A 25491-nucleotide genomic window follows, 5' to 3' on the forward strand; every position below is an offset into this window, starting at 1 on the left:
CTATGGAAACTTGGACGGTGCCTACCACACCCACAGTCCTCTTCAAAGGAAAATTGCTCTACAAATAGTCCCTTTTGCTAGTGATAATCCTTGCCTACAGCTGATTGGACTCTGGATGGGCACCTGACTAATTGTAGCAAGTAATTAGTCTGGCTATTGTTTGAATATTCTAGAGAACATTTTATCTTCCCCATCCTGATTCTAACTAATTTTCAAAACAGAGGGATGGGTAAGGCAGACAGTCAAAATTATCACCTTTATTGCTGATGGGAGAAGTGATTTATATGTGAAGAAAGATGAGCCTAATCCTACTGAACAAAATTAGCCAGGCCTGCCTACCCAGGCCCTAGTAGTACTAAATGAGTCGCCTTCCCTGGCACCTCCCATAAGATTTACAAAGTGTGGAAAAGCAGGGTGAACATGTGTTCCCTGGGGATGAAGTGACTGAGGACAGGATGCCAGGGGTATTTCAGTAATTAGACTCTCTCTCTCTCTCTCCACATGAAAGGAAAATTCAGAGTTGTAGAAGAAGCATTCCACCAACAGTTATCCATCCATGAGGTCTCATGGATGTTGATTAAATGATCCAGTCAGATTCTTTCTTGGGAATTTGACTTGGTAGATATGTGGGGAGGATCGTTCATAATGAAAGAATGGTTGTTCATGGATGCTAAACATCCGATAAGATATATAAAAAAGAACCATGAAGCATGATTCTTAAGCACCTTATCTACATAAGTGCTTCATTGAATGGTTCCCTAAAATTTAGATTTGTTCACTCTCAGGAACCAATATTTATTGGGTTATCTTTTACTTGTTTGGCATTCAATCCACTAAGAAGCCCCCAAATGTCCTGGTGTCTAACTGTTGTGAATTCTGACAGGTAACTAAGAAATCAAATGTCATCAGCTTTGCTTAGTATGTTAGATGTGAAATCTGATAGTTGCAATAATTAATCAATTAAAGTTAGATTCTTGGAATAAAACTGACCAGTTATGTTTATCCATCTTTATAATATAACCATTCAGCTGTCAACAATATGAAAAAAAATTTATTATAATTATTGTTAGTTTACCTTTCATCCCATATATTTTCATGTATGTGTTTATGGTTTTCCTTCATATTTTTCCCATAAAATGTTTGTTGAAGATACAGGGAAATCAGAATAGGCATTTCCTTATTTTGTTTTTAATTAATTTGTTCAAAAATTACATTATTCAGCATTTATGGATTCTTTCAATGCATTAGAGAATATATATGGCTAAATTCTGTGTGAAGAACAAGTCATCCAAGATCATATTTGGTATTTTTGCAGGCAAAGGTAGCTGCAGCAGATGAGAAAAAGTTCCAGCAACAGATCTTGGCCCAGCAGAAGAAAGATTTGACAACTTTCTTAGAAAGTCAGAAGAAGCAGTATAAGATTTGTAAGGAAAAAATAAAAGAGGTAAGAATACCAATATTTGTAGTCACCAATTTGCCATTAGAATGGTTAGAACTTAAAATTGATTCATCATACATTGTGATCAATATGTAGTCTAACCCATTGATTCTCAAACTTTACAGTAGAATCATCTGAAATGCTTATTAAAACAGATTACTAATCCACTCATAGATTTTCTGATTCAATGGGTCTGGAGTAGAATTTGAAATACGCATTTCTAACAAGTTCCCAAGTGATGCTGATACTGGGGGTCCAGGCACCACACTTCATTTGTTCTAACTCTAAACCATCTTGCTTACTTCTCCACACTTCAGAGAGAGTGATCTTTTCAAACCATAAGTCTAGTCATATCACTTCATGGTTTTAATATTTACTGGCTTCCCATTGCTCTTAATATAGATCAAAATACTAGAAGTCCCTACATGGTCTACTACCAGCCTCTCCTCCAGTCTCACTTCACAGCAGTGTTCTCCCCACCTGCTTACCCCACCCCCAACACTTCACTGCTCCTGCCACAACAGTCACCTTTTGGTTCCTCAAGTGTATTAAACTCTACTCTTCCCCAAGGTCTTTGCTCATAGTGTTTCTTCCATCAGGATGCTCTCCACACGCCTCACCCTCAATCCCTCCCTGACTGTAATTCTGCTGTTTATTTTTATTCCTCCTCCCTGTAAGATTTAGGATCATTTATTAGCACCTTAACTTAATTATCACTTCCTCAGGATAGCCTTTCCTGACTGCCTTGATCAGGGCAGGTGCCTCTGGTTTCATGACACTAGCTTTCAATTATACATTTTCTTTTAGTGATTCTTTGAGCTACTTTCCCTACTGGCCTGTTGGCCAGTAAGTGATATAGGTAGAGACCATGACTGTTTGTAGTAGTAATTGTTGTTGTAGATGTTTTGTTGCCCATGTTGTACGTGTTTTTTAGTATCCCTGTGTCTAGTACATGTTAATGTTTGATAAGTGAATGATTAATTCTTGAATGTTTGGTTGAAGACCACTAGTGTGGCCTAAGAGGGACCTGAAAGCTCAAATTTCTTCAGCTCTCCTTTTACCAGTACTTACAAGTAAATTGTCTCCAGTTCCATAGACTTTCCTTCTCCTGAGACTTAGGATTTCTTATTTGTCAATTACCAGTGCAGTGATGGCGAACCTATGACACGCGTGTCAGAGGTGACACGCGAACTCATTGTTTTGGTTGATTTTTCTTTGTTAAATGGCATTTAAATATATAAAATAAATATCAAAAATATAAATCTTTGTTTTACTATGGTTGCAAATATCAAAAAATTTCTATATGTGACACGGCACCAGAGTTAAGTTAGGGTTTTTCAAAATGCTGACACGCCGAGCTCAAAAGATTCGCCATCACTGTACTAGTGTATGAAGGTTTAATAAAATTCAACATAGGGCATTGTTCTAGTATATGAAATCATTCATTTGAGATCAGATTCTAGGTAACAGTAAGAGTCTTAGCAATGTTCCTCTCCATTTCTTTTTTCAACTGGGAAGTGAAAGCAAGTGTTTTGGGATGGGACCTCAGGATCTTTGGTCCCGCCTAGATGTGCCACTGGTAATTGTTGGGCCTCACAGACACTTGTAGTTGCTCCACACTGCCTGAGTAGGAAGAATCTCTGACACCAAAAAGTCTAGAAAACCAAGCTGTAGAGAAAAATAGTCCAACTAAGAAGGTCCACATTCTCTCCATTTTCTCTTAGTTATTGCTTAAGCATAATTATTACATCACAATAGAAGGATGTTTCTGGATCACAGAAACATCCTTACTTGATTTTTAAGTAAGAAATTTTCTCAGCTGCAAATGTCTTCTTATTTCTAACGCCGTATGTTTACTCATGCTCTGGAGGCCATACAATATGACCGCAGCCACCATTTTGAGCTCTTGTAATACTAAGGCATTTGGAGATTGCATGAGTTCTGCCTTTAGAAGATTCTGCCACAGAACAGCATTCAAGAGTCCCCACTCAGTCTTCAGACATAAGACTGTTTGGGGTCCACCATGCTCAGATTTATGAGTGCAGGAGGCTACAGGCCTGAACTTACAAGTCACTCAACGCGCTCATGAAGAAAAACGGGCCTAAACCCAATTTGAGATAGCCTCACTAAGCCTTTCTGTGCAAAGCTAGTATTACTCCTTATGAAGTAAAGCTTGGTTCACACTGTTTAAAGTGACATGTATATTTAGATGTTGGTATACTTAAAGGAATTGTCCTTGAAATGATAAAACAATCTCCATGATCCCCACTACTGACAGATAGCAGGGGCATGGGTAATACAAAATGATGGATGGTCCAGAAAGAATTTATTCTTGATTTTGGAGAGAATTTTTATGAACATATATGAATTTGGGTGTGCAATGTGGTGGCTAATGCTAAACCTAATAGTAAATTTATGGCATTAAGAAGTGAGTCACCAGCTTTCCTGTTGTGATCCCAGCCTACTCCATGCTGGAAACAGCACATGTTCTTGTTGATGCTAATATTTCACTTAAGCCTTCATTATAACAGGAAAGTTGATTTACAAGGACTTCTTGACTAAGCACAAAAATAATCTAAATACTGTGTGATGTCTGCATCACAAAACTTTAAATAAAACAGGTGTTAGCAATTAAAGGGGATTTCACTGAGTAGTTAACCAAATATTATAGGTCAAGCTTGTCCATAGGAACAGTACGAACAAAGAAGAGTACACTGTGCTTTCCCTAAAAGTGGTCGTCTTACTTTCCCCATAGATTAACATCTTCTTAACTGTTCCGATTCACTGCTTTCTTCTCTTTACCATTATGGGCTAAAATACTAATGATTTTTGTCCTTTTGAAAATATAGGTGGCTTATAATCCCAAATGAAGACTGTTTTTTCCCTAAAATTCAAATGAGTGACATTTGCAGAGTTACCTCCTGTCTTTAAAACCTGTCTACTTCTCTTGGTCTTTTCCCCACCTCCTTTGTCCAAGCTTCTATCATCTCTCATCTGGACCTTTGCACTAGTCTCCTAGCTGTCTCCATGGACACACTCTTGCCTTCTTTATTCTGTTTTCTACATAACAGCTAGTCATCTTCTTGAAATGCATCTCATTATAATAACCCCCCACCACCATATGAAATCCATTTCTCCTATACTAAAGATCCTTAACTCAGCCTGTAAGGCCTCTAACCTAACGGTCCTGCCTGTCTGTCCAGCCTCATCTCATGTAACACTCCACCACACTCTGGCCTTTCAGTTCCTTGACCATACACATACCATGTTTCAGTTAACTCACCCTAATGGTTTTGCATATGCTGTTTCCTCTACCCAGAGTATTCTTCCCTTTCCTTTTGAATGGTCAATGCCTATGATTTTTCAAATTTCAGCTCAGTTGTCACTGAGGTTCAATAGTTTCTGTTAAACATTCTTGTAGAACCAAGAACTCACCTTCAAAGCAGTTGTCACAGTCATTTTTAGTTCATAGGGTTCTTTGTTTAGTTCTTTATTCTAGACTGGAAAGCTCCATGATGGTAGGTACCATGTTCTTTTGTTCACCATTGTGTCCTCATGCCTTGCACAGTGCCTATCACATGATGGGAACTCAGTAAATATGTATTTGATTGATGAGTGAACAAATAATTTCTGACAGTTGAGAAGTCAGAGACTTGGAAACTAACAAGTCTTCCTCTCACTTAATATTCAATTACAGTGGGGCCTTGACTTATGAGTTTAATTCGTTCTGAGAACGAGCTCGTTAAGGAGCTCGTTAACTCAAATTACTCTATCAACTCAATGCAAAAAATGGGCAGAGAGACAGCTGGTATCTCAAAAAACTCGTTAGTCGGGACACTCTTAAGTCAAGGCCCCACTGTAATTGATTTTAAAAAGTGTATGTGTGTGTTTGGGGGAAGGGGGCAACAACAAGTCAGGCTGTGTTTATATTTTCATTTGCTTTCCAAATAATTCAATCTACCATTGCAATAAATTATTATAATTTCTCTGGCTGATGAGACTGGCATGGTTTTCCCCCCCTTTTTTTTCTTGTGAAGGAGATGAATGAGGATCATAGCACACCCAAGAAAGAAAAGCAAGAGCGGATATCCAAGCATAAAGAAAACTTGCAGCACACACAGGCCGAAGAGGAAGCCCACCTTCTCACTCAGCAGAGACTGTACTACGACAAAAACTGTCGTTTCTTCAAACGGAAAATAATGATCAAGCGGCACGAGGTGGAGCAGCAGAACATTCGGGAGGTATTTATGTTCCTAGCTATTGTCATTTACTTATGGGACAGCAAGCCCCTTGCTCTGTCTAGTCTTTAGCATAGGACCTTGACACAAAGTAGGTTCACAAAGAGCCAGGGAATGAATTTATCACTGATAAGAGAAAGCTCATTTACAGAACAAGAAATCAACTTTTTCCAAATAAATGTTATAAAGTTTTATTGAACACTCATTACAAGCCATATCATGCAGTGGAGGATCAAAAGAAGTAAAATAACTTGCTTTCAGCCTGCTTTTCACAGACTTGTGTTTTGGTGACTCTACATTAAACCCTTAAAAAACAATACGATGCTCTACAATCAAGTTCACTCATTCAGTCATCCAGCACTTATGGCGTGCCTCCTCTGTGCCAAGCCGCGCTGGAGACACCAGGGCTTCCGAGAAGCTGTCCTCCTTGCCTTCAAGTAGCCCTAAGTCTCAGAGGTGAAGCAGACATGTAACAGACTAATTACAATAGAACATATTAGGTGCACTAGTAATAGACATATAAATGAGGTATCGTGGGCATATAGTCAAGAAAGAGCTTGTAGGATTCAGTGATTGATGAGATGCTGAGTGTCTGGGTGTGAGGACTGCAGCATCAGAACAAGAGTAGCTGGAAGCAGAATGTGGAGGGCCTTGTTTCTTAAGCCAATGCATTTAGATTTTAGTCTGAAGGCAGTTGCATGGCCACCAGAAGTTTGTAAGCAGAAGAGTGATGGTGAGTTTTCTTTATTTTGAGGAATGAGTGCATCAGTGTGAGGGTAAGCAGGAGTGGTCAGAAGTCAAGTACAATGAGCTCAGCTAGGATGCTCTTCTCCAGTTCTACCTGGAAGAGGCAATGGGGGTAGAGAGATGTTAGATTTTTTTTTATTAGCATATATCTTCCCTAGCCCAATACTATAAGATTCATATAAGCTTTTGAAGATTAGATCTGAGTGTCATTTCTGAAGCAAAACTAAAAATAATTCGGACCTAATAGTGTGAGAATTTTAGAAGAGAGAAGAGTCAAAAATGACTTCAAACCCTCTACTCTGGGAAATTGGATGAATGGGATGTTTTTCACTGAGATGAGGAATAGAGAATGTGAATCAGTTGCAGATACAAAGTTCAATAGGAAATCATTGTAACCTGGTATAATCAAAGAGGAACCTCACAAATGAGCTAGCACATTGGTAAAAACAGCAAGTTTGGTAAAAACAAAAAACAGTGTTTGCCTGCATGAGGGAAACAAGCACTTCAGGTACATTTAATGGGAATGGGAATTGGTGTAATTGGAGAGCAATAGTATTCAAATGGCAAGGAAAAGGGCAGTGCAAACTCGAACTTATTGACCACAATTGTGAGCCAGACTCAGGCTCTTTATCTGTGTTCTCTCATCTTATTGAAAGAGGGAGAAACTGCTGAACATTTTTGAGCCAGGCAGTGATATGGCTAAAATTTTACTATAGTGAGATCAGCCCAGTTTGATTAGAGCATGAATTCTCAGGGGTCGGGGGGTGGGGTGAAATGGTTCTTATAGGGGAGGAGTCTTAGATAGTACAACAATTTGAGGCCCTCTGAAGGGTCACAGTACATACACAGATACACAGTATATCTATGGTATTAACATTTCAGGGGTAGAGATGGTCAGGGAAGGGGAAATCTAAAAAGGCTCTGATGGGGACAGTAATGGGGGGAAAGGGTTGAGAAATACTGGATTGGAGGGAATTAATGAAAAGCAAAGAGATCTGGTGGTAGGAAATAGGCTGTAGACAAAGGTGGTGGTGATAGCTATCAAAAGAGAGTGGGTTTAAAACATATTTTGAAGTATAAAATAAGCAGGACTTGGCATACAGTAAGATATAAGAGAAAATATGAAGGCAGAATCGGACTTATTTCTAAGGTTTAAGACTTGGGGAAATGCAGATTTGGGTGGAAACAGAGCTTAGAAAGGGGTTGTTAAGAAACTGATTAATGCAGTACTAGGCATGCTGAGTTTGTTGGAAGGCAAAAAAAGTCTAAATGAAAAAGTCCAATAGCCAGTTGGAAATAACATATTTGGGATTCTTTTCATCTGGCAATTATTAGTTCTTCTAATAGCACATATTTGGAAGAAATCTGAGGCTAAGGGGACAGTTATTACCAATAAAAGCTATAGAAGAGAAGTATTTCCCCAAAATGATAGAAACTATATTCATTACTATCAAGTTCTAACTGAGCGAAGAATAGCTCTATGAGGGTATTTTTCTTAAGAATTTAGATTTTCTTTTGTTTAGTCTTATTCCAGAGCCTTCTTCATGAAAATGTTCAATTTTTCTTTCTGTTTGCAAAAGTAATCAAAGAACATTGAAAAAATACAAATATAGAAAAATACAAAGTTGAATAATGAAAGTTCTTGATATTCCCATCCTATCCAATCTCTACCCTGAGACAATTACCATTAATTTGCACACATATTTCCAGTTTTTTTCTGTACATATGTATGCATACATAAAGCTTATATATTATATAGAAATCTCACATATTATATAGAACTTTACAAAAATAAGGTTACATTATTATCAGTGGTTTATTTGATTTGAAAGCAATAGAAACAAACTGGTTGATTTAGCACGGGAAGAAATTTATTGGAACAATAACGGGATAGATGGCAGAGCTGAAAATCACACTGGAAAAGAGGAAGAATCAAGCTGGGAAAGCAACGTTCATGACCCAGAGAGCAAGTGCCAATGGACATTGCTCAAAGCATTTTTTTAATGTATCTCCTCCAACCATGTTTAATTTGTGTTTCATTGCTGCTTCCGATTCAGATTTCTAGGAGAGAGAACTTGATTGGGTAATATGCTTACTCTTTTAATCCCTGATTCTAGAAAGGGTGGAATCGCATTTTGGGAAAAGGGGAGACTTAAAAGAAGGGGAAAGGATACTGAACTTTACCAAAGAAACCCCAGATGTCCACTACACTGTTTAGTAACTTTTTTTTTTCATTTACTATCTAGGACATACAGCTCTGCCTCATTCTTTTCAACCATTGGTATGGCTATGAGATTATTTATTTAATGAGGTACTTCTCAGTGGGTATTTTGAAGTTTTACAGTATTACTGAAAATGCTCCAGAGAACATCTTTGTACAGAGATCTTTTTACACATATGCAAGTATTTTGTAGGATGCATTCTCACAAGTGAAATTTTCAGGTCAGAGTATATACATGTAGATTTTTAATAGATATTGCCAAATTGCCCTCTAGAAGAGTTTATACTCCCACCAACAAAGAGTACCTGTTTTTCTGTATCTTTGCCAAAAGTGAGTATTAGCAATCCTTTTAATTATTAAAAACATTTTTAAAAGATCAACATAGACTAGGTTGAGCCTCTTCCACTATTATCACTGTACACAGATGCCCATTGTCTTCTAAGCAGTTATGAAACTATGAACTAAAACTAAGAAAGCATTAAATGTCTTAGGCTAACAGCATCTCTACTTCAAATTTTTTTTCTTTTAAAAAAAATATATATTTTTATTGATTTCAGAGATGAAGGGAAAGGGAGAGAGATAGAAACATCAATGATGAGAGAGAATCATTGATTGGCTGCCTCCTGCACTCCCCCTACTGGGGATAGAGCCCGCAACCTGGACAGGTACTCTTGACCAGAATCAAACCAGGGACCCGTCAGTCTGCAGGCCAAAGCTCTATCCATTGAGCCAAACCAGATAGGGCTCCATTTAAAATTTTGAAATCTAGTCCTTACTCAACCTCAGTGGTCATGAGGACAAAATTTGACTTGAGTGAGATCAACTGCTTTTAAAGAAGTGAATAGTACTTTCCACTGAAATTTAAATAAAATGGAATGATTGGGCCACAGTTAGGAAGGGTTGATTAGGGGACACAACCTGGACCCACATCTTACACAGGAGGTACATTCACATAAAGTTTGGTGATGTGCTTTAGGGGCCATGGTATTTGAAAATACCTGTTTCAATACTAAGCTCAGACTCAACTTGGCGAGATGCTTAAAGTATGTGATGTTTCCCATTTCACACTTCTTCCAGGGTGTGTACATTGAGTACACTGGTGGGCAGAATCACCTGTTCATGACATATGTTTTTGTATTTTTTCTTGGCTTACTTTGTTGAATTTGTAGAAGCTACAGGTGTGCACATGGCATGGCTATACTTTAAATTATGTCATTTTTACAGATGAAGCAACCATTGCAGAGTGTCTAGCTAGTGCAGAGGAATTCTTCCAAATATTGTACCACAGATTGATAAAACAGAAAAGTATAAGCCTTCAATGGGACATCTTTTAATGGAAAATGTCAAAAATCTAAAAACCTGACTTTTAGCCTCAGTTCTGCTTTATAGAAGTTATATGGTCTTATGTTAGTCTCTCAATTCCCAAATTCCTTGCTACCTTGTATAAAAGTGGTAAAGCCTCATAATCTTACCACCACATAGGGTTCCAATTAGGATTAAAATATATGAAGTCATTTTTAAAACTTGAAAGCACTTTCCACATTATTATGTAGGCACAGCACTGGGTAATGTTTTCCCCCATGTTTTAAAATATTATAGGCAGCTTACCATCTTATATCTCAGCAACTCAGATGTATGAATTAAAGGTAAAGGAAACAACCTACTATTATAACAGAAAAGCCACTTCAGTATCATGTTTATTTCACTTTCTAGTAGTTTATAAAAACTAGTTTTAAGACATTAACTTCTGAATACAGAAAAATAATAATGACATGTTTATGTATTCTGAAGCATTTTCTTAAGTTCTTTGATTTCATCTTCACAAGAATGATAGTTGGTAGTGGAAGAGTTATCCTCACTTTACACCTATGGAAAATAAAACAGATTAAGAGACTTGCCCAGAGCTGTACATGAGTCAATGGAAGAGCTGAAACTGACTTACACCCTGAATATGATTCTCAAACTTTAGTATATGTCAGAATTAGCTGGGTAAGACCAATAGCTTGTAACCCAGGTACTTCTGCTGAACAACACCCTGTAGCATTCCATTAAACATAAAAAGAAGCATTTGATTTCTTCTGAAAGTATAGTTTGCTTTTGCTTTGATCTTTTACTCCCCCGCACTCCCCCTCCCCCCACCCTCCACCAGGAGATTCAGAGCTCTGGGCAGCTCAGATGCAGTTTGGACTTCTCAATTTCGGAAAGTGTGGAATGTATAAGTGCCCAATATTGGGAGATCTGGTACTCAAAGGTTCAACATGACATAGTGACTTAGAACAGGATATTTACCCATTTCAAGGGCTTTCCTTGGCTTCCCTTGGTCAATGGACTGGAATAACTTTAGTCTCTGGGAAGGGCTCACTGTTCTTTAGTGCCACCTAGGGGCCAGTTAGTGCTTTTTAAAAGAAGACATTTGATGGCCCAGGCAAAGAGGAAAAATTAAACAAGGAAAAGTAAAAGCAGGAGGAGATACAGGGAGATGCTCTGGGATATTATGTTATATTCCTTAAAACAAATGTAAATTGCACTTCTGATATTTCCCCACTAGAAAATAAACTCCATAAGGGGTGTACTTGTTCACTGCTCTCTCCCTGGTGCCTACAGCAGTGCCTGACACATAGGGTATGCTCAACAAGTAATTGGTGTAATACATAAATGAATGATTAGTGACTTTGCTCCAGTAATAGAAGCTATGCTGTGTAAAGGACTTCTCTTCAGGATAGAAGGCTGAGGTGTGCAAGATATTCTCATCCACACTAATATACAAATGTTATTGATAATTCTATGAAATAAATGACTAGCATTTTCTTCCCATAGTGGATCCCATTAGAGAAGAGAGCCAACCTATCATTCTAACTTAAAGCCCAGCTCAAAATCTTTCCCCTTGGCCTTTTTAAGTAGTAGTAATATTACACTTTTCAGAAATCTCACAGCATAAGATTTTTACCTGTTTTATAGCACTTAGCACTGCCATCCTTGCTCTTTTTTTTTAAATTTATACATAAACTTATTTCCCTGTATGAATTAAGTTTCTTGGTTTGCATGTTACTAAAATTTATTTGAGCTAGCTTAAGCCAAAAGCAGGGAATTTACTACGGAAATACAGGAATGTCTCATATAGCAATAGCAATAGTACAGCTGTACCTACAGGAGTGCTTAGAACCAGTCAGAAACTTGGGCATCAATATATTCCCTGCACTTCTTTCTTCTTTCTTTTTTATTTTTGCTCTGAAGCCCAGCTTTCTCTAATCACTCAGTCTTTATAGCAGCGGGTGGCTACCACATATGTAGTTTTTATATGCTCCTCCATTCTAGCTGTACATAAAGATTCACTGTTTATGAATCTCAATTCCAAATTCCTAGTAGAGAAAATAAATTGACTCATGTAGCTGTGAGCTGAGCATATACTTCCATACATGTCTAATACAGTTCCTTAGTTGAGGACAGAGTCATGGCTTAGTAAACATTTTTATGCACCCAGAGCACATGGTTCAGATTTTTGATACACTGCCATTCAGGAAATATTCTTGAACTGGTGAATGAAAAAAATTTCATCAGGGCGGGGGGAAAAAAGGACACTTATGTAATACCCTTTGTAATACTTTAAGCGAAAAAAAAAAAAAGAAAAAAAAGAAAAAAATTTCATCGAACTTATCCCTCCTTTTTTCTAGTTTCCTTTCTTTCCCCACTTCAACAAAAGAGAGACATGAGTAGAAGTGGTAAGAACAGAATGATTAGAACTAGAAATGATCAAACAGACTATAATGGACAAGATGAAAGAGAGATCTCTGCTTTTCCTCAGCATGCTGTGAACACTGAGATTTTAAAAAATAGATAATTGGCCTACTTCTGATACAAACAGAAAAAAAAAAGGGTATTTTCCCATAAGAACACTGCAGACGTGATCAGTTTACTTCTGTGATTCTCAGCTCTAAGTGCCTATTAGAACCACCTGGGGAACCCTTAAAACTATTGATGTCATGGTCCCACCCCAGACAATTATCTGAATTTCAGGTTATGGGATTCAGTCATCTTGTGTTTTAAAAGCTTCTTCACATAATTTTAATGGGCAGTCAGGGTTGAGAACCACTGTTTTAACTGAAGAAACGTGTGTTTAGACCTGTGCATGTCACACCATCTAATTAAGGGTCACAACAGCTCTGTGAGGTAAGAAGGGCTTGGGTAGAATTATTCCCATTTTACAGATAAGAGTCATTGTGATGGCGGGAAGTTGACCATCTTGTAAAAATGGTGGCCCCACATACAGAACCTAAATCTCCAGGGATTGTTAATCTAATCTTATTAGGTTATGCTGCCAAACACTAGTGGGTTTAATTAAGAGAGTTCATAGTGCTGTTCCTTGCTCTCCCTCAGTTGTGAATTCCATCCAGTCTGTCTCCATTCATCTCTCTCCCTTCATCTTTTGTTCGTGAACACAGGAACTGAATAAAAAGCGGACCCAGAAGGAAATGGAGCATGCCATGCTGATCCGGCATGATGAGTCCACCCGAGAGCTAGAGTACCGGCAGCTGCACACGTTACAGAAGCTACGCATGGATCTGATCCGTCTACAGCACCAGACTGAACTGGAAAACCAGCTGGAGTACAATAAGAGGCGGGAAAGGGAACTGCACAGAAAGCATGTCATGGAACTTCGGCAACAGCCAAAAAACTTAAAGGTAAGAGGAAATGGAAGTATTTCCCTGTCTGTGCTCCAGAACAGAGTGGGCCTGGATCAGTGGCTCCTACGCCAGGATGATGATGGTCAGAGTCATCTGGGCGTTTCAAAATTACAGATTTCTGGACCCCACATCTACTGAATGAGACTCTCCAAAAGTGAAGCACAAGAATCTGTATAGAACAAACTCCTGAAGAGACGTTGCTGGGCAGGCTGGTTTGGAAGCCTTTCTACCAGATGATCTCTCCTTCTTTCTTTATATCCATTATGCAATTTCTCTGACTCCCTCATGACCTGCCCTTTGAAAAATTGTCATGTATGGACCAACAGCGGCCCATGGTTCTAAAACCAGGAAATAAGAAAGCTACCCGGCAGGTGTAGAGCAGATAAGTTTCATCTGTCAGACCAGTCATATGATTGGTAGCACTACCAATTGAAAAAGACTCTAAAGCACAACAAGCTTTTAGGAAAGAGTGTGACATCTGCCATGTGGATGGGGTTCGACAATGAATCTGGATGTGCCTGCGCTAGAGAGATGGAGCTCCTCTGGCCCTCACTGCCTCCAGATCATTGTAGCTGACTGCTAAATCGGCTCTAATGACTAGACCAGCGGTTCTCAACCTGTGGGTCGAGACCCCTTTGGCAGTCGAACGACCCTTTCACAGGGGTCTCCTAAGACCATCCTGCATATCAGATATTTACATTACAATTCATAATAGTAGCAACATTACAGTTATGAAGTAGCAACGAAAATAATTTTATGGTTGGGTCACAACATGAGGAACTGTATTTAAAGGGCCAGAAGATTGAGAACCACTGGACTAGACTATTGCTCTATGTCAAGGGAGACATTGTCAGTTTTGACACAGATATGAACCATTCGATCACTCTGGCCATGCTCCTTTCTAGTCAAATCCTAGCCTGTCCAGTTAGTGATCCCTGTAAACACAGCTCCTTCAGGGGTTCAAGAAATACACATGTGATTGTGAGGCAAACTGATGGAATGCCTTTGGACTTAAATACACCCCACCTTCTCCTTGCCAAAATGCACATTTGGTATTGCTACATGCAGTATAACCTCTTAATAGGTAGCAGGGGTAATACTAAAATCACTTTTCCTTTTTACTTATGCTGAAATTTAGTGGAATTGTCAAGGAAACACAGAACAGTGAGAGCTGGCTTATACATTGTCATCTTTTTTCTTACTTGGAAATGAGGGGAGCAACAAAAAATGGGGAAAAACAACAAATAATAGAGGACACTAAAGATTTTGACTAGGAAACCATTAAAATAATGAACAAACTTTTAACAAACTGAGCTTTATAGTATGCCACAATCTGCTTAGAGTTGTGATTCCCCTCGTAACAATTCATATTTTCATCCATTCATAAATTCAAAATTACTTTTATTTATCCTATATAATAAAAGCCTAATATGCTGTGTCTGGTCGACCATTCAACCAATCAAAGCATAATATGCTAATGATATGCTAAGGTCGCTCAACCACTCACTATGACATGCACTGACCACAAGGGGGCAGACAGTCGACTGGTCGACGGTTGCTATGACATGCACTGACCACCAGGGGCCAGACGCTCCGACCAGTAGGTTAGCTTGCTGCTGGAGTCCAGCTGATGGGGACTGAGTGAGATGGGCCGGACACGCCCTGGAGCCCTCCATGGTCCCTCCCCGGCCCCAATCGTGCACTGGTCAGGTCCCTTGGCCTGGCCTGCACCCTCTCGCAATTCAGGACCCCTCAGGGGATGTCAGAGAGTCAGTTTCAGCCCAATCCCGCAGGCCAGGCAGAGGGACCCCACTGGTGCACAAATTTGTGCACAGGACCTCTAGTTTAATATAAAAACGAAAGTATTGGTAGAGTTAACTCTTGCTGTGTCATATGTATTATTTGTCATTGACCAGTGGTGTGGGTCACTGCACAAAAAGACAGATGGTCCCAGCACCTGTCTTGTATCATTACAATGGAAGACTTCCTGTATTTACTGATGTGTCTTTATTTTCTTTTTGTCACTTTATCACACAGGCCATGGAAATGCAAATTAAAAAACAGTTTCAGGACACTTGCAAAGTACAGACCAAACAGTATAAAGCACTCAAGAATCACCAGTTGGAAGTTACTCCAAAGAATGAGCACAAAACAATCTTAAAGACACTGAAAGATGAGCAGACAAGAAAACTTGCCATTTTGGCAGAGCAGTATGAACAGAGTATAAATGAAATGATGGCCTCTCAAGCGGTAAGTGGTTAGGTTTGGTGCCATGGCTTCAAGAGTTTTGGGAAACAAGAAAACTCAAGATCCAGCCTTTTGCTCTCAAGATGATTCTTGCACAAATTTAGGATATTGGTGTTTTTCTGCCCAGAGAACTGAGGAAATGACGACGCTGAATAAACCCAAGCCAATTCGGATACTTGCTGGAGTGTGTCTTATAAGATGGAACTCAAGGAGTACCAAGCGAAACAGATCTGTGGCACATAGGGACTTTCAGAGCAAGATGTGATAGATATTGCATATAATATCATGTTTTCATTCGTCAAAAATTGCTCAACCAATGTCAGGCATAAATGAGTAAGATGCACAGACACATTCATTCAATAAACTTTTACTAAGCATCTGTGTTCAGCACCCTGCTGGACTCAGAGATAGAGTGGTGAGCTAGAGAGACAACATAAAATAAAAATAAAGCATAATAAATGCTTTGAAGTGGGAGGTGGGGGCGGGGCTGTGGAGGGTAAGTGGGAACAACTAATCTAGTCTAGGGAAAGTTTTTCAGCAAGAGCCAAGAAGATTGAAGAAACTTACTGCAGCAAACAGGTTCCATGGAAAGGGACCTACATAAGCAAAGGTCCAAAAGTTGTGCATTTGGGGACTGAAAGAACTTTGGTGTGAGCCCAAAGTTTAAGGAGGAGGATTGTGGGAGCCTAAAATAGAGAGGTCATAAAGGTCCTGGTAAGCCAGAGATGGGAGCTTGCCTGGTAATTCTGTGGAGTTTTCACAAGGAGATGAGTCTTAAAGAATAATAGTTCTCCAAACTGACAAGAGGAAAAGTTATTCCTAGCAGAGGATACTGTATATGCAAAGATTCAAAATCCCAAAAGAGGATGGCACATTTGAGGAACAATCAGTAGTAGATATGGCAGGAGTATAAAGGGAAGCAGGTAGATGGTCGGGGTCAGGTCCTCAAAAGCCATTGTAGAAGCAATGGAGAGCTCCTGAAGCCTATTTTAAGAAGGAAAGCAACAGGGTCAGATTTGTGTGATAGAGACTGGCACATGTGTCACATATAGGTAAAGAGACCTGTTAGGAAGCTATTGTAATAGTCCAGGGGACAAAGGGAATAAAGGCCTGAACTAAGAGAGAATGTGCTAATGGAGATGGGGAGGAAGGAGGAGGATTTGAGAAATATTTAGGACATAGAAATATTTGAGATTGAACTTAGTGACCATTGAAAGATAGGTTTGATAACAGTGGATAGGTCATCATTTTACCAAGATAAATAGAAGAAGGGCCGAGTTTAGGTGCCTGGTAGATAATTGGCTAAGTTGTGGACATGTTATCCGAGCTACGTCGGTATCCAAGTAGAGAGGTACAGAGATGGAAGTCTAGAGTTCAAGAGAGTGTCAGGATTAAAGACAAGAAGTTAGGCATCATTATTATATGGTGGTAGTTGTAGCTTTAGGAATACCTGAGATCTAGGGATAGGAGATAGTATTAGGGAGGAGACCAAGGACAGAGTTGTGGACACCAACATGTGAGGGCTGAGTAGAAGTAGACCGAAGAAGATGAATAATCAGCAATGTGGGAGGGGAACTAGGGAGAGCATGTCGCAGAAGCCAGAACAAAAGTTTCTAGTTGATTTTAGATGTTGCAGAAAGAACAATTGGACCTACCAGTGGATTTGTCCATTGATTGTCACAATCAGTGGAGTGGTGGGAATGGAAGGCAAGATAGTGCATTGAAAAAGTGATTAGGTGAGCCCTAGCCGGTTTGACTCAGTGGATAGAGCGTCAACCTGCAGACTGAAGGGTCCTGGGTTCGATTCCAGTCAAGGGCACATGCCCAGGTTTCAGGCTTGATCCCCAGTAGGGGGCGTGCAGGAGGCAGCCAATCAATGATTCTCCCTCATTATTGATGTTTCTCTCTCTCTCTCTCTCCCTCTCCCTTCCTCTCTGAAATCAATAGAAATATATTTTTTTAAAGTTATTATGTGAGATAGAAACTCACATACGTAAGTGAGATTACTTTTCCCAGATCTTCATCAGTGAAGGAAAGGAGAAAGAGAACTGTAGCTAGAGGAAAACACAGTTAAAAGAAGGACTTCTGTTTATTGGGAAAGGCTTAATAAACATGTCCTTAGGCTGAGGATAGAAGCCAGTGTATTCATTCATTCATTTATCCAATAAGTATAGAGTGTTTATATACTGTGCCCCAGGCATCCTGGATACTGTGGTGAATAAGACAGTCATCAGTCGTGTCTTCATGGAACCTAAAGAAGAGTGGAGGAAACAGACATTGAAAAAGTCTATTCATTGTAATGGCAGAGCAAGTGCAGTGTGTTAATAGAGTGTAAACCAGGAGAGGTAGGCTGATACGGAAAGGTCTCTCAGACACAGTGATCATTTAAGCTGAAGTGTGAGAAGCACATTCCAGGCAAAAGGAACAGCATTTTTAAAGATGGGAAAGAAAGTGACACTATTCTAGAATTCAAGTCCATTATGTTTAGAATGTAGAGGAGAAGCAAAAGCCTAAATGAGAAGAAGATGAGGGTAAACAGGCTAGGTCAGTGGTCGGCAAACTGCGGCTCGCGAGCCACGTGCGGCTCTTTGGCCCCTTGAATGTGGCTCTTCCACAAAATACCGACTTCTGCACATGGGCCATGAAGTTTCAATAGCACTGTACATGCGCGCCCGCACGTGGTATTTTGTGGGGCCAAAGAGCCACATGTGGCTCGCGAGCCGCAGTTTGCCAACCACTGGGTAGGTCATGTAAGGGCTTGCAAACTTTCTTAAGAATGTTTATCTTTATCCTAGAAGCAATGGGAAGCCACTAATGAGTATTAAGGAGGGGACTAATGCCAGATTTGCATTTTTTGAACAATCACTCTGGTGATATGTGGAGAATGTCCTGAGAGATGGCAAGGGCAGATATATAAGATATGGGCATGAGGGAGTGGTGGCTAGCCAGAGAGGGATCATTGGGATGAAGGAGAAGTGACTAAATTTGAGAGATAGGCAAGAGATGGATTTGAAAGCACTTAGAAACAGATTGAATGTGGAGAGTGAGGTATTAAGGATGACTCCAAGTCTCTAGTTTGAACAAAATGGTAGATGGTACTACCATTTACCTATATCAGTGGTTCCCAAACTTATTTGGCCTACCGCCCCCTTTCCAGAAAAAATATTACTCAGTGCCCCCTGGAAATTAATTTTTTTTAATTTTAATAGCAATTAAACACAGATATATGTATTAATGTTTCTACCTTTTTTGTAAAATATAGTAAAGAAAGGTGTAAATTAGAAACATTGAAGTTTGAAATTATGAAACTATTTATTGAACTCAGAATAGAAAGGTAATACAAAAAAAGTTAAAACAAATGCACCTGTGGCCATCACCGCCCCCCTGGATCGCTGCAGCGCCCACCAGAGGGCGGTAGCGCCCACTTTGGGAATCACTGACCTATAAGGTTAACAAATAATAAAAGGGAAGTGGAGCAGATTGGGATAGTGAGAAGGGAAATATGATTAATATTTGTTACGTTGAGCTTGATGGCCTGGGAAACATCCGGGTGAAGATGATAAGCTAGCGTGGACCTCAGAAGAGAAGTCTGAAATAGAGGTACAGATGTGGGAGCTATTTGCATGTAGATAGTAATTGGAGTCTTTGGAATAGATGAGATTCCTTAGGAAGTGAGATTAGAGGAAGAAGAGTGCCCACAACAAAGCCCTGAGAAACACCCATATCTAATGGTCCAGTAAGGTAGTGTGTACCTGGAAAAGGAGAGGAGAGAGGGAAAAACCAAGAGGGTGTGTGGTATCAGAAGACAAGAGAAAGAAGATTTCAGGAAAAAGGGGGCAATCCATAATATCAAATGCTGCTTGGGAAGAGCCTTCATTAGTGACCTTGATGTGAGCAAATAAGTAAAGGAGTAGGATCAGAATGAGGAGTGCAAGATGGGTGTGCAGAGGGGCTGAAGGGAAGGAGAGGGGGAGAGAGTTGATAGGGACATAAAGGTTCAGAGGATTTTCATCTTGTTCATCTTTGTACTCTCAGCATCTGCATCGATGCCTGGCATACAACAGTGCTCACTAAATGCTTGTTATAGAAGACGGGAGATAATGTGTCAGGAATATAGGTTCAAGATTGCCCTTGGATAAAAGGAGAGAAACAGCCTTTTCTCTGCAGCAGGAAGGAGAGAAAAACAGAGATGATCATTACAGCAGTCCTTTACTGACTGCTTACCATGTGCCAGGCACTGTTTTAACTATTTTCTAAGTGTTATTTCATTTTTGTGAAACTCCTTTGAAGTCATTACTGTTTCAACCCTAATTTACCTATAAGGAAACTAAGGTTTACTGAAATAGAGCCACTTGCTTAGGGCAGGAGTTGGCAAACTTTCTCTGTAAAGGGGCAGGTAGTAAATATTTTAGGCTTTGTAGACCACAGGGTCTGTGTCACAACTGCTCAACTCTGTGATTGTAGTACAAAAGCAGCCATAGACAATACAAACTGAATGAGCATGTCTGTGTTCCAACAAAACTTTATTTACAAAAACAGGCAGCAATGCAGGTTTAGCTCTTGAGCTGTAGTGTGCCAACTCCCGACTTAGGGTCACATGACTAATTGGCGCAGGAGCTAAGATTTGAACCTATTTTCAGGTGAGCTTATAAGCCTGTATGCTTGGCCACTACTACGTTATGCTGCCTCTATCACATTCTTTTCTTCAGTTTAATTCACTTTATAAAACAGACATGATATTTACCTCTACTTTTACTTATAAAACATGATGGATTTTGTATGTGCAGCTTTTAGGGGATCAATAGCAAATACTGGAATATCCTCTGATTTTTAGACTGGCACTTTTGTAGAGTCAGAGCTGGTATAGAATAACATAGTTACTGACATTAATAATAGAATGCCAGAAACAAGAGGAGCTGGCGGTGTTTCTTCAGTGGTCTCCAGTGCCCACAGGAGAAGCCTCTCCCCCACTTGGCCAGGGCTTATAGCAATTAACACAGACAGTAGAAACGAACAGATTTTCATTCCCTTTATTGGTAAGGGACCTGCCATATCAGGAGGGAATTGATAACAACCTCATTGGGTCAGTAAACCCTTTGGCATTTATCTGTAAGGCTGTCCCTGCCGCAGATTGACTGCTTTTGTCTAGTATTTCTTCTGCCTTTGTTTCTCACTGAGAAAATGAGGAGAGATCCTCTTTAGTGGGTTTCAGTGAAAGCTTATTAAGATGAATTATTGGAAAGCACCTTGGAAATATTATTTATTTTGTATTTATTTGCTATGTAGTATATTTCTCCAAAAATACTTAAGAAGGTACTATGCAAATAACTTTCTAAAACTATTCTAATAATATTTCAGAGAGTCATTTCTCAATCAACATATTGAGATATATTGGTAATTGTCTTGTTCATCTTTGTATTCTCAACATTGTACAGATAGGGAAGGAAGCATAAGGTGAATGATAACTATCTTGCAAAGTCGTCTATGTGTATGGATACGTGCTGATAAACTCGGTAGAAATGTCTAATTCAAGGGTTCTAATCTCAGAGTTCCCAGCTGAGCTGAGGGCTTGTCAAATCTAGACAAAACCAAGCCTGGGACAGGAGGGTCGTCATCCCTAAACATACTCCTGCTCATGGCCCCAATCCTTCAACTGTGCTCACCAAAAGGGTGTCATTTCTGCTGGCTGGCTTGGCCCATTCCCCACACAGGATCGGTATCATCGTGCACAACAAACACAAAGTTCAGGTGCTACAGGGAAGCGAGAAACTGTCAGGCTGGTTTATACTCTGATTTTACTGCTTCAAACCAGAATATGCCCCTCACGATTATCAAGGCTACCTTCTGTGGGGAAGAGATTTTGAGCCACTTGAGTTTTAGATTGGCTGGCCAGCAGGGTAACATATAGCCAACCACAGGCACCAACATTACTTGCCAGGAGCATAACAGCACTATGGTGTATTCCTCAAGTGGACTCTTTATATGTTTTTAGACTTAAGGTTATCTAAATGTATTATGATTTTAGGATTAAAGATATCTAAATATGGAAATGTCAGTCAAAACCAAAATAACAATAACAACTATTTATTGAATAGTTGGTATACATCAAGGACTATGCCTTAAGATTTTATATGAATTCTTTCATTTAATCTTCACACCAATCTTAGACACTTGTTGTTTAGAAGTTGTTATTTTCCTGAGATGAGAGAGAGAGAGAGAGAGAGAGAGAAGGAGAAAGAAAGACTGGGAGAGGTTAAGTAACTTGCCAAGGTGACACACCTAGGTGAATGGTGCAGCTAGAGTTTAGGTTCAGGAGTCTGCCTCCAAAGCCCAAGTTTAATCACTGGAGTGTGTAGCATTCCTGACTCCTGCTGGTGTGGTTTTTCTTAAGAATGTTTTTGTGTGTATTTTTTAAGAAAGAATGGTTTTTTAAAATTGTTTTATTGCTTAAAGTATTACAAAGAGTATTACATATGTCAGAATGTTTTAAGAAAGAATGTTTTAAAGATGTGTTTTTAGAAGTGTGTAGCCCATTGGGTAGAGTGTACTATTTTTGATTCCTAACTCTGGATGTACCCAGGGCATCTCTCTTTTTTTTTCTGAGGAGCCTGTTAAAATCTGAACATCTTCCCGTAGTTATTACATGCTGTAAGCTAGATTACAGTGTATGTCTTCTGTGCCCACAGTTACGGCTAGATGAGGCTCAAGAAGCAGAATGCCAGGCCTTGAGGCTACAGCTCCAGCAGGAAATGGAGCTGCTCAATGCCTATCAGAGCAAAATCAAGATGCAAACAGAGGCACAACATGAACGTGAGCTCCAGAAGCTAGAGCAGAGGGTGTCTCTGCGCAGAGCACATCTTGAGCAGAAGGTATGAGTGTTCCTACGGGTCCTGTGCAGCTGGGTGGAGGATGGGGCACAGCCTAGGAAACTGCTATTCATTGAGCCCTGCCTATGTACTGGGGGATTAGAGTAGACACTCTTCACTTATTACCTGCTTCTACACTCCTAGTACCGGAGAGGTAGGCATAATCTCCATTCTACAGGCAGGATACTAAGGCTCAACATGGTTAGGTTACTTACATAAATCTGATCTCAGAGCCTAAGCTCTTTCTATTACTCTGCTAGGAATCCCCACCTTCCCAGCCAGAGGAATACATGGGTTACTGGGTAGTTGATATGACATGTAAAAGGCACTGCGAGCTGATAGCATGGCTGCTAAATGGCATGAGGAAGCCAAGTGCAAATTTGGCTTTCATTTTTAGCTATTTCTAAATGAAAAGAAATCACCAGCAAGGCTCTTTAAAAAAATTGAAATGAAGAGAGCTGATATTGCCATGCATAATAAATGTTATCTGAATTGAAATATTCATTGCTTTAAATATTGCTGAGGAATATGAAGTAGAAAAGATTTCATAAAGCATCTCCAAACTGTGTTGACCATTTATTTGCTTAACCAGTTATTTGTACTTTCTTCCGCTACTTCCCTGAGACCAACGTAAAGACTATCATCCCAACTCCTGTTCTAGAACTAAATTACTGATGACCCAGGGGGCACTTGGCTCTCTATGGGACAGCAGCACAGTCTAATTGTGCTCGAGTGTCTTTTACCTTCTCCTGAGTTTTCTCCCGCTGAGACAGGACACTGACCTCCATCAGCCCAGCTGCTTAGCTTGCTAGAATGGTAGAGCTATAGCCCCAGGTGGCCCCAAACATTTTTATTCTTGTGAGCAAGTTTTAGATGTAATGGATTAGATACAAGACATATACCACAGGACCCTCCCGCCTGTCCCCATCTAGTTTCTTCTGAGTTCCTGTGGGTCTGTGTGTCATATGTGTGGGTGTATGTGCACGTGTGCATGTGGGTGCCTGTTGGGAGATCCTTTCTATTAACAATCTGCTCATTGTGCTTATTTCAGATTGAAGAAGAGCTGGCTGCCCTTCAGAAGGAACGCAGCGAGAGAATAAAGTATCTATTGGAAAGGCAAGAGCGAGAGATTGAAACTTTTGACATGGAGAGCCTCAGAATGGGATTTGGGAATTTGGTTACATTAGATTTTCCTAAGGAGGACTATAGATGAGATTAAATTTTTTTGCCATTTACAAAAAAAAATAAAACAGAAAAAAATTCAGACCCTGCAAAACCACATTCCCCATTTTAACGGGCGTTGCTCTCACTCTCTCTCTCTCTTACTCTTACTGACATCGTGTCGGACTAGTGCCTGTTTATTCTTACTCCATCAGGGGCCCCTTCCTCCCCCCGTGTCAACTTTCAGTGCTGGCCAAAACGTGGCCACCTCTTCTACTCATAGTACACGTCACAGTATTGATGTGATTTAAAACGTTTCAGTGAAAACTTCGGAGACAGTTTTTAAAAAACCAATAAACCAACAACAAATGTGGATGTATATTGCTCTAAGCAATCACTCATTACCACCAATCTGTGAAAGTAAAGCAAAAAAATAATAATAAATGCCAAGGGGGAGAGAGACACAATATCCGCAGCCTTACACCTTAACTAGCTGCTGCATTATTTTATTTTATTTTATTTTTTTGGTATTTATTCATCAGGAATTAAAAAAAAAAACAAAGTTTTATTAAAGATTGAAAATTTGATACATTTTACAGAAACTAATTGTGATGTACATATCAGTGGTGACATATTATTACTTTTTTGGGGATGGGGGTGGGGGGTGGGGTGAAGAGATCTTGTGATTTTTAAGAACCTGCTGGCAAGAGTTTAACTTGTCTTCAGCATATTCTGATTGTATCATAATCATTTTCTGCTGTTGCAGAGGATGTGAATACACTTAAGGAGCTCACAGAATCCCAGTAGCACAAATTGGGCTTTGGCAAATCGTGTATTTTGTGTATAGAAGGAATTTAAGGAGAGGTATTACTTATTTTCATATTGTATTTTAACTGTTTCTCTGATCAAATTTTTTTACTTCCTCCTCCTATTCTTCCCCACCTCCCTCCTTTTTCCAATTCAGTATTTGGAGTTCAACACTGTCTCTCAATCAGATCATCTTGATCTTTTTCTTTATTTCCCTTCCCCTCCCAAAGTCCCATATCTTCTTGGTCATAAATATTGCATTATTCACACTTTCAAACTGTGTATTTTCTTACAATAAAAAATGATGAAAAAAAAAAGGCTTTACTTCTTTTGCATGCACTTTAAAAAACAAACATTTTTCAGGTTCCAAGGAAGAGCATGATAACTGTCAGAGCTTTTAATTATATTTGTAAATAAAAGTGTTCATCACATCGCCTTGCTGTGTTATTGTAGCAGGAAGTTTCCCTTCTAGGTTTACCGGTTCATAGTTGAGATGGAGAGCCACCTCCACAAACCGTCCTCCGTCGCCCTGGTTGCTTTGAGAAGAGCCATTCAAGATCCTCAGGTAAAGCTGTGTCTTCCCAGTTCTTCTATGGGACTGAAAATAATGTGGCACCATTTGAAGTGGTCAATGGCACCTTTTTGTCCTTAAAAATGGAAAAAGGCACATATGTACACGCACACACACACCAATGTGCCAGTCATGCACAGAAGTACGTATTGCTGAGGAGAGAAATTGGGCACCCTTAAAGAAAGGCATGCTATGAAGAGAACATCATAGCCAGATATTTGAAATGATCCCACTTTAATAGACCCCCACCTCATATTCTGCTTTTATTAGAATAACTAGAGGCCCGGTGCATGAATTTGTGCAAGGGGCTCGGCCCCCACCGCCGTGGCGGCTGCCTCTGCCCCCACTGCCACAGCTTCATCCGAAGGTCGTCCGGCCTAATTAGCATATTATGCTTTTATTTTAGATTTTATGTGCACAACAATGAGGTAGTAAAACATATAACTTATAGGATATGGCTTTGGGGATTAGGACAACCTCAGTAAGATCGCATATTCGTGGGGTTCAAAGTCC

General features: G+C 39.7%; 1 protein-coding gene across 3 annotated transcripts in view; it reads left to right on the forward strand.

Annotated features, from left to right (window-relative positions):
* Positions 1-24252, forward strand: part of TAOK3 (TAO kinase 3) — a 155796-nt gene extending 131544 nt beyond the window's left edge. For all 3 annotated transcript variants that reach the window (XM_070400093.1, XM_070400095.1, XM_070400094.1), the window contains 6 exons: positions 1316-1444; positions 5476-5679; positions 13084-13323; positions 15364-15576; positions 22260-22442; positions 23491-24252. In XM_070400093.1, coding sequence (XP_070256194.1) covers positions 1316-1444; positions 5476-5679; positions 13084-13323; positions 15364-15576; positions 22260-22442; positions 23491-23652 — 1131 coding nt within the window. In that variant the 3' untranslated portion in view covers positions 23653-24252. The remainder of the gene's footprint in view (positions 1-1315; positions 1445-5475; positions 5680-13083; positions 13324-15363; positions 15577-22259; positions 22443-23490) is intronic.
* Positions 24253-25491: the final 1239 nt, after the last annotated feature.

Source organism: Myotis yumanensis, unplaced genomic scaffold (genome assembly GCF_028538775.1).
Source record: "Myotis yumanensis isolate MYYU_CA2020_CCGP unplaced genomic scaffold, mMyoYum1.0.hap1 SCAF_19, whole genome shotgun sequence".
Taxonomy (NCBI): domain Eukaryota; kingdom Metazoa; phylum Chordata; class Mammalia; order Chiroptera; family Vespertilionidae; genus Myotis; species Myotis yumanensis.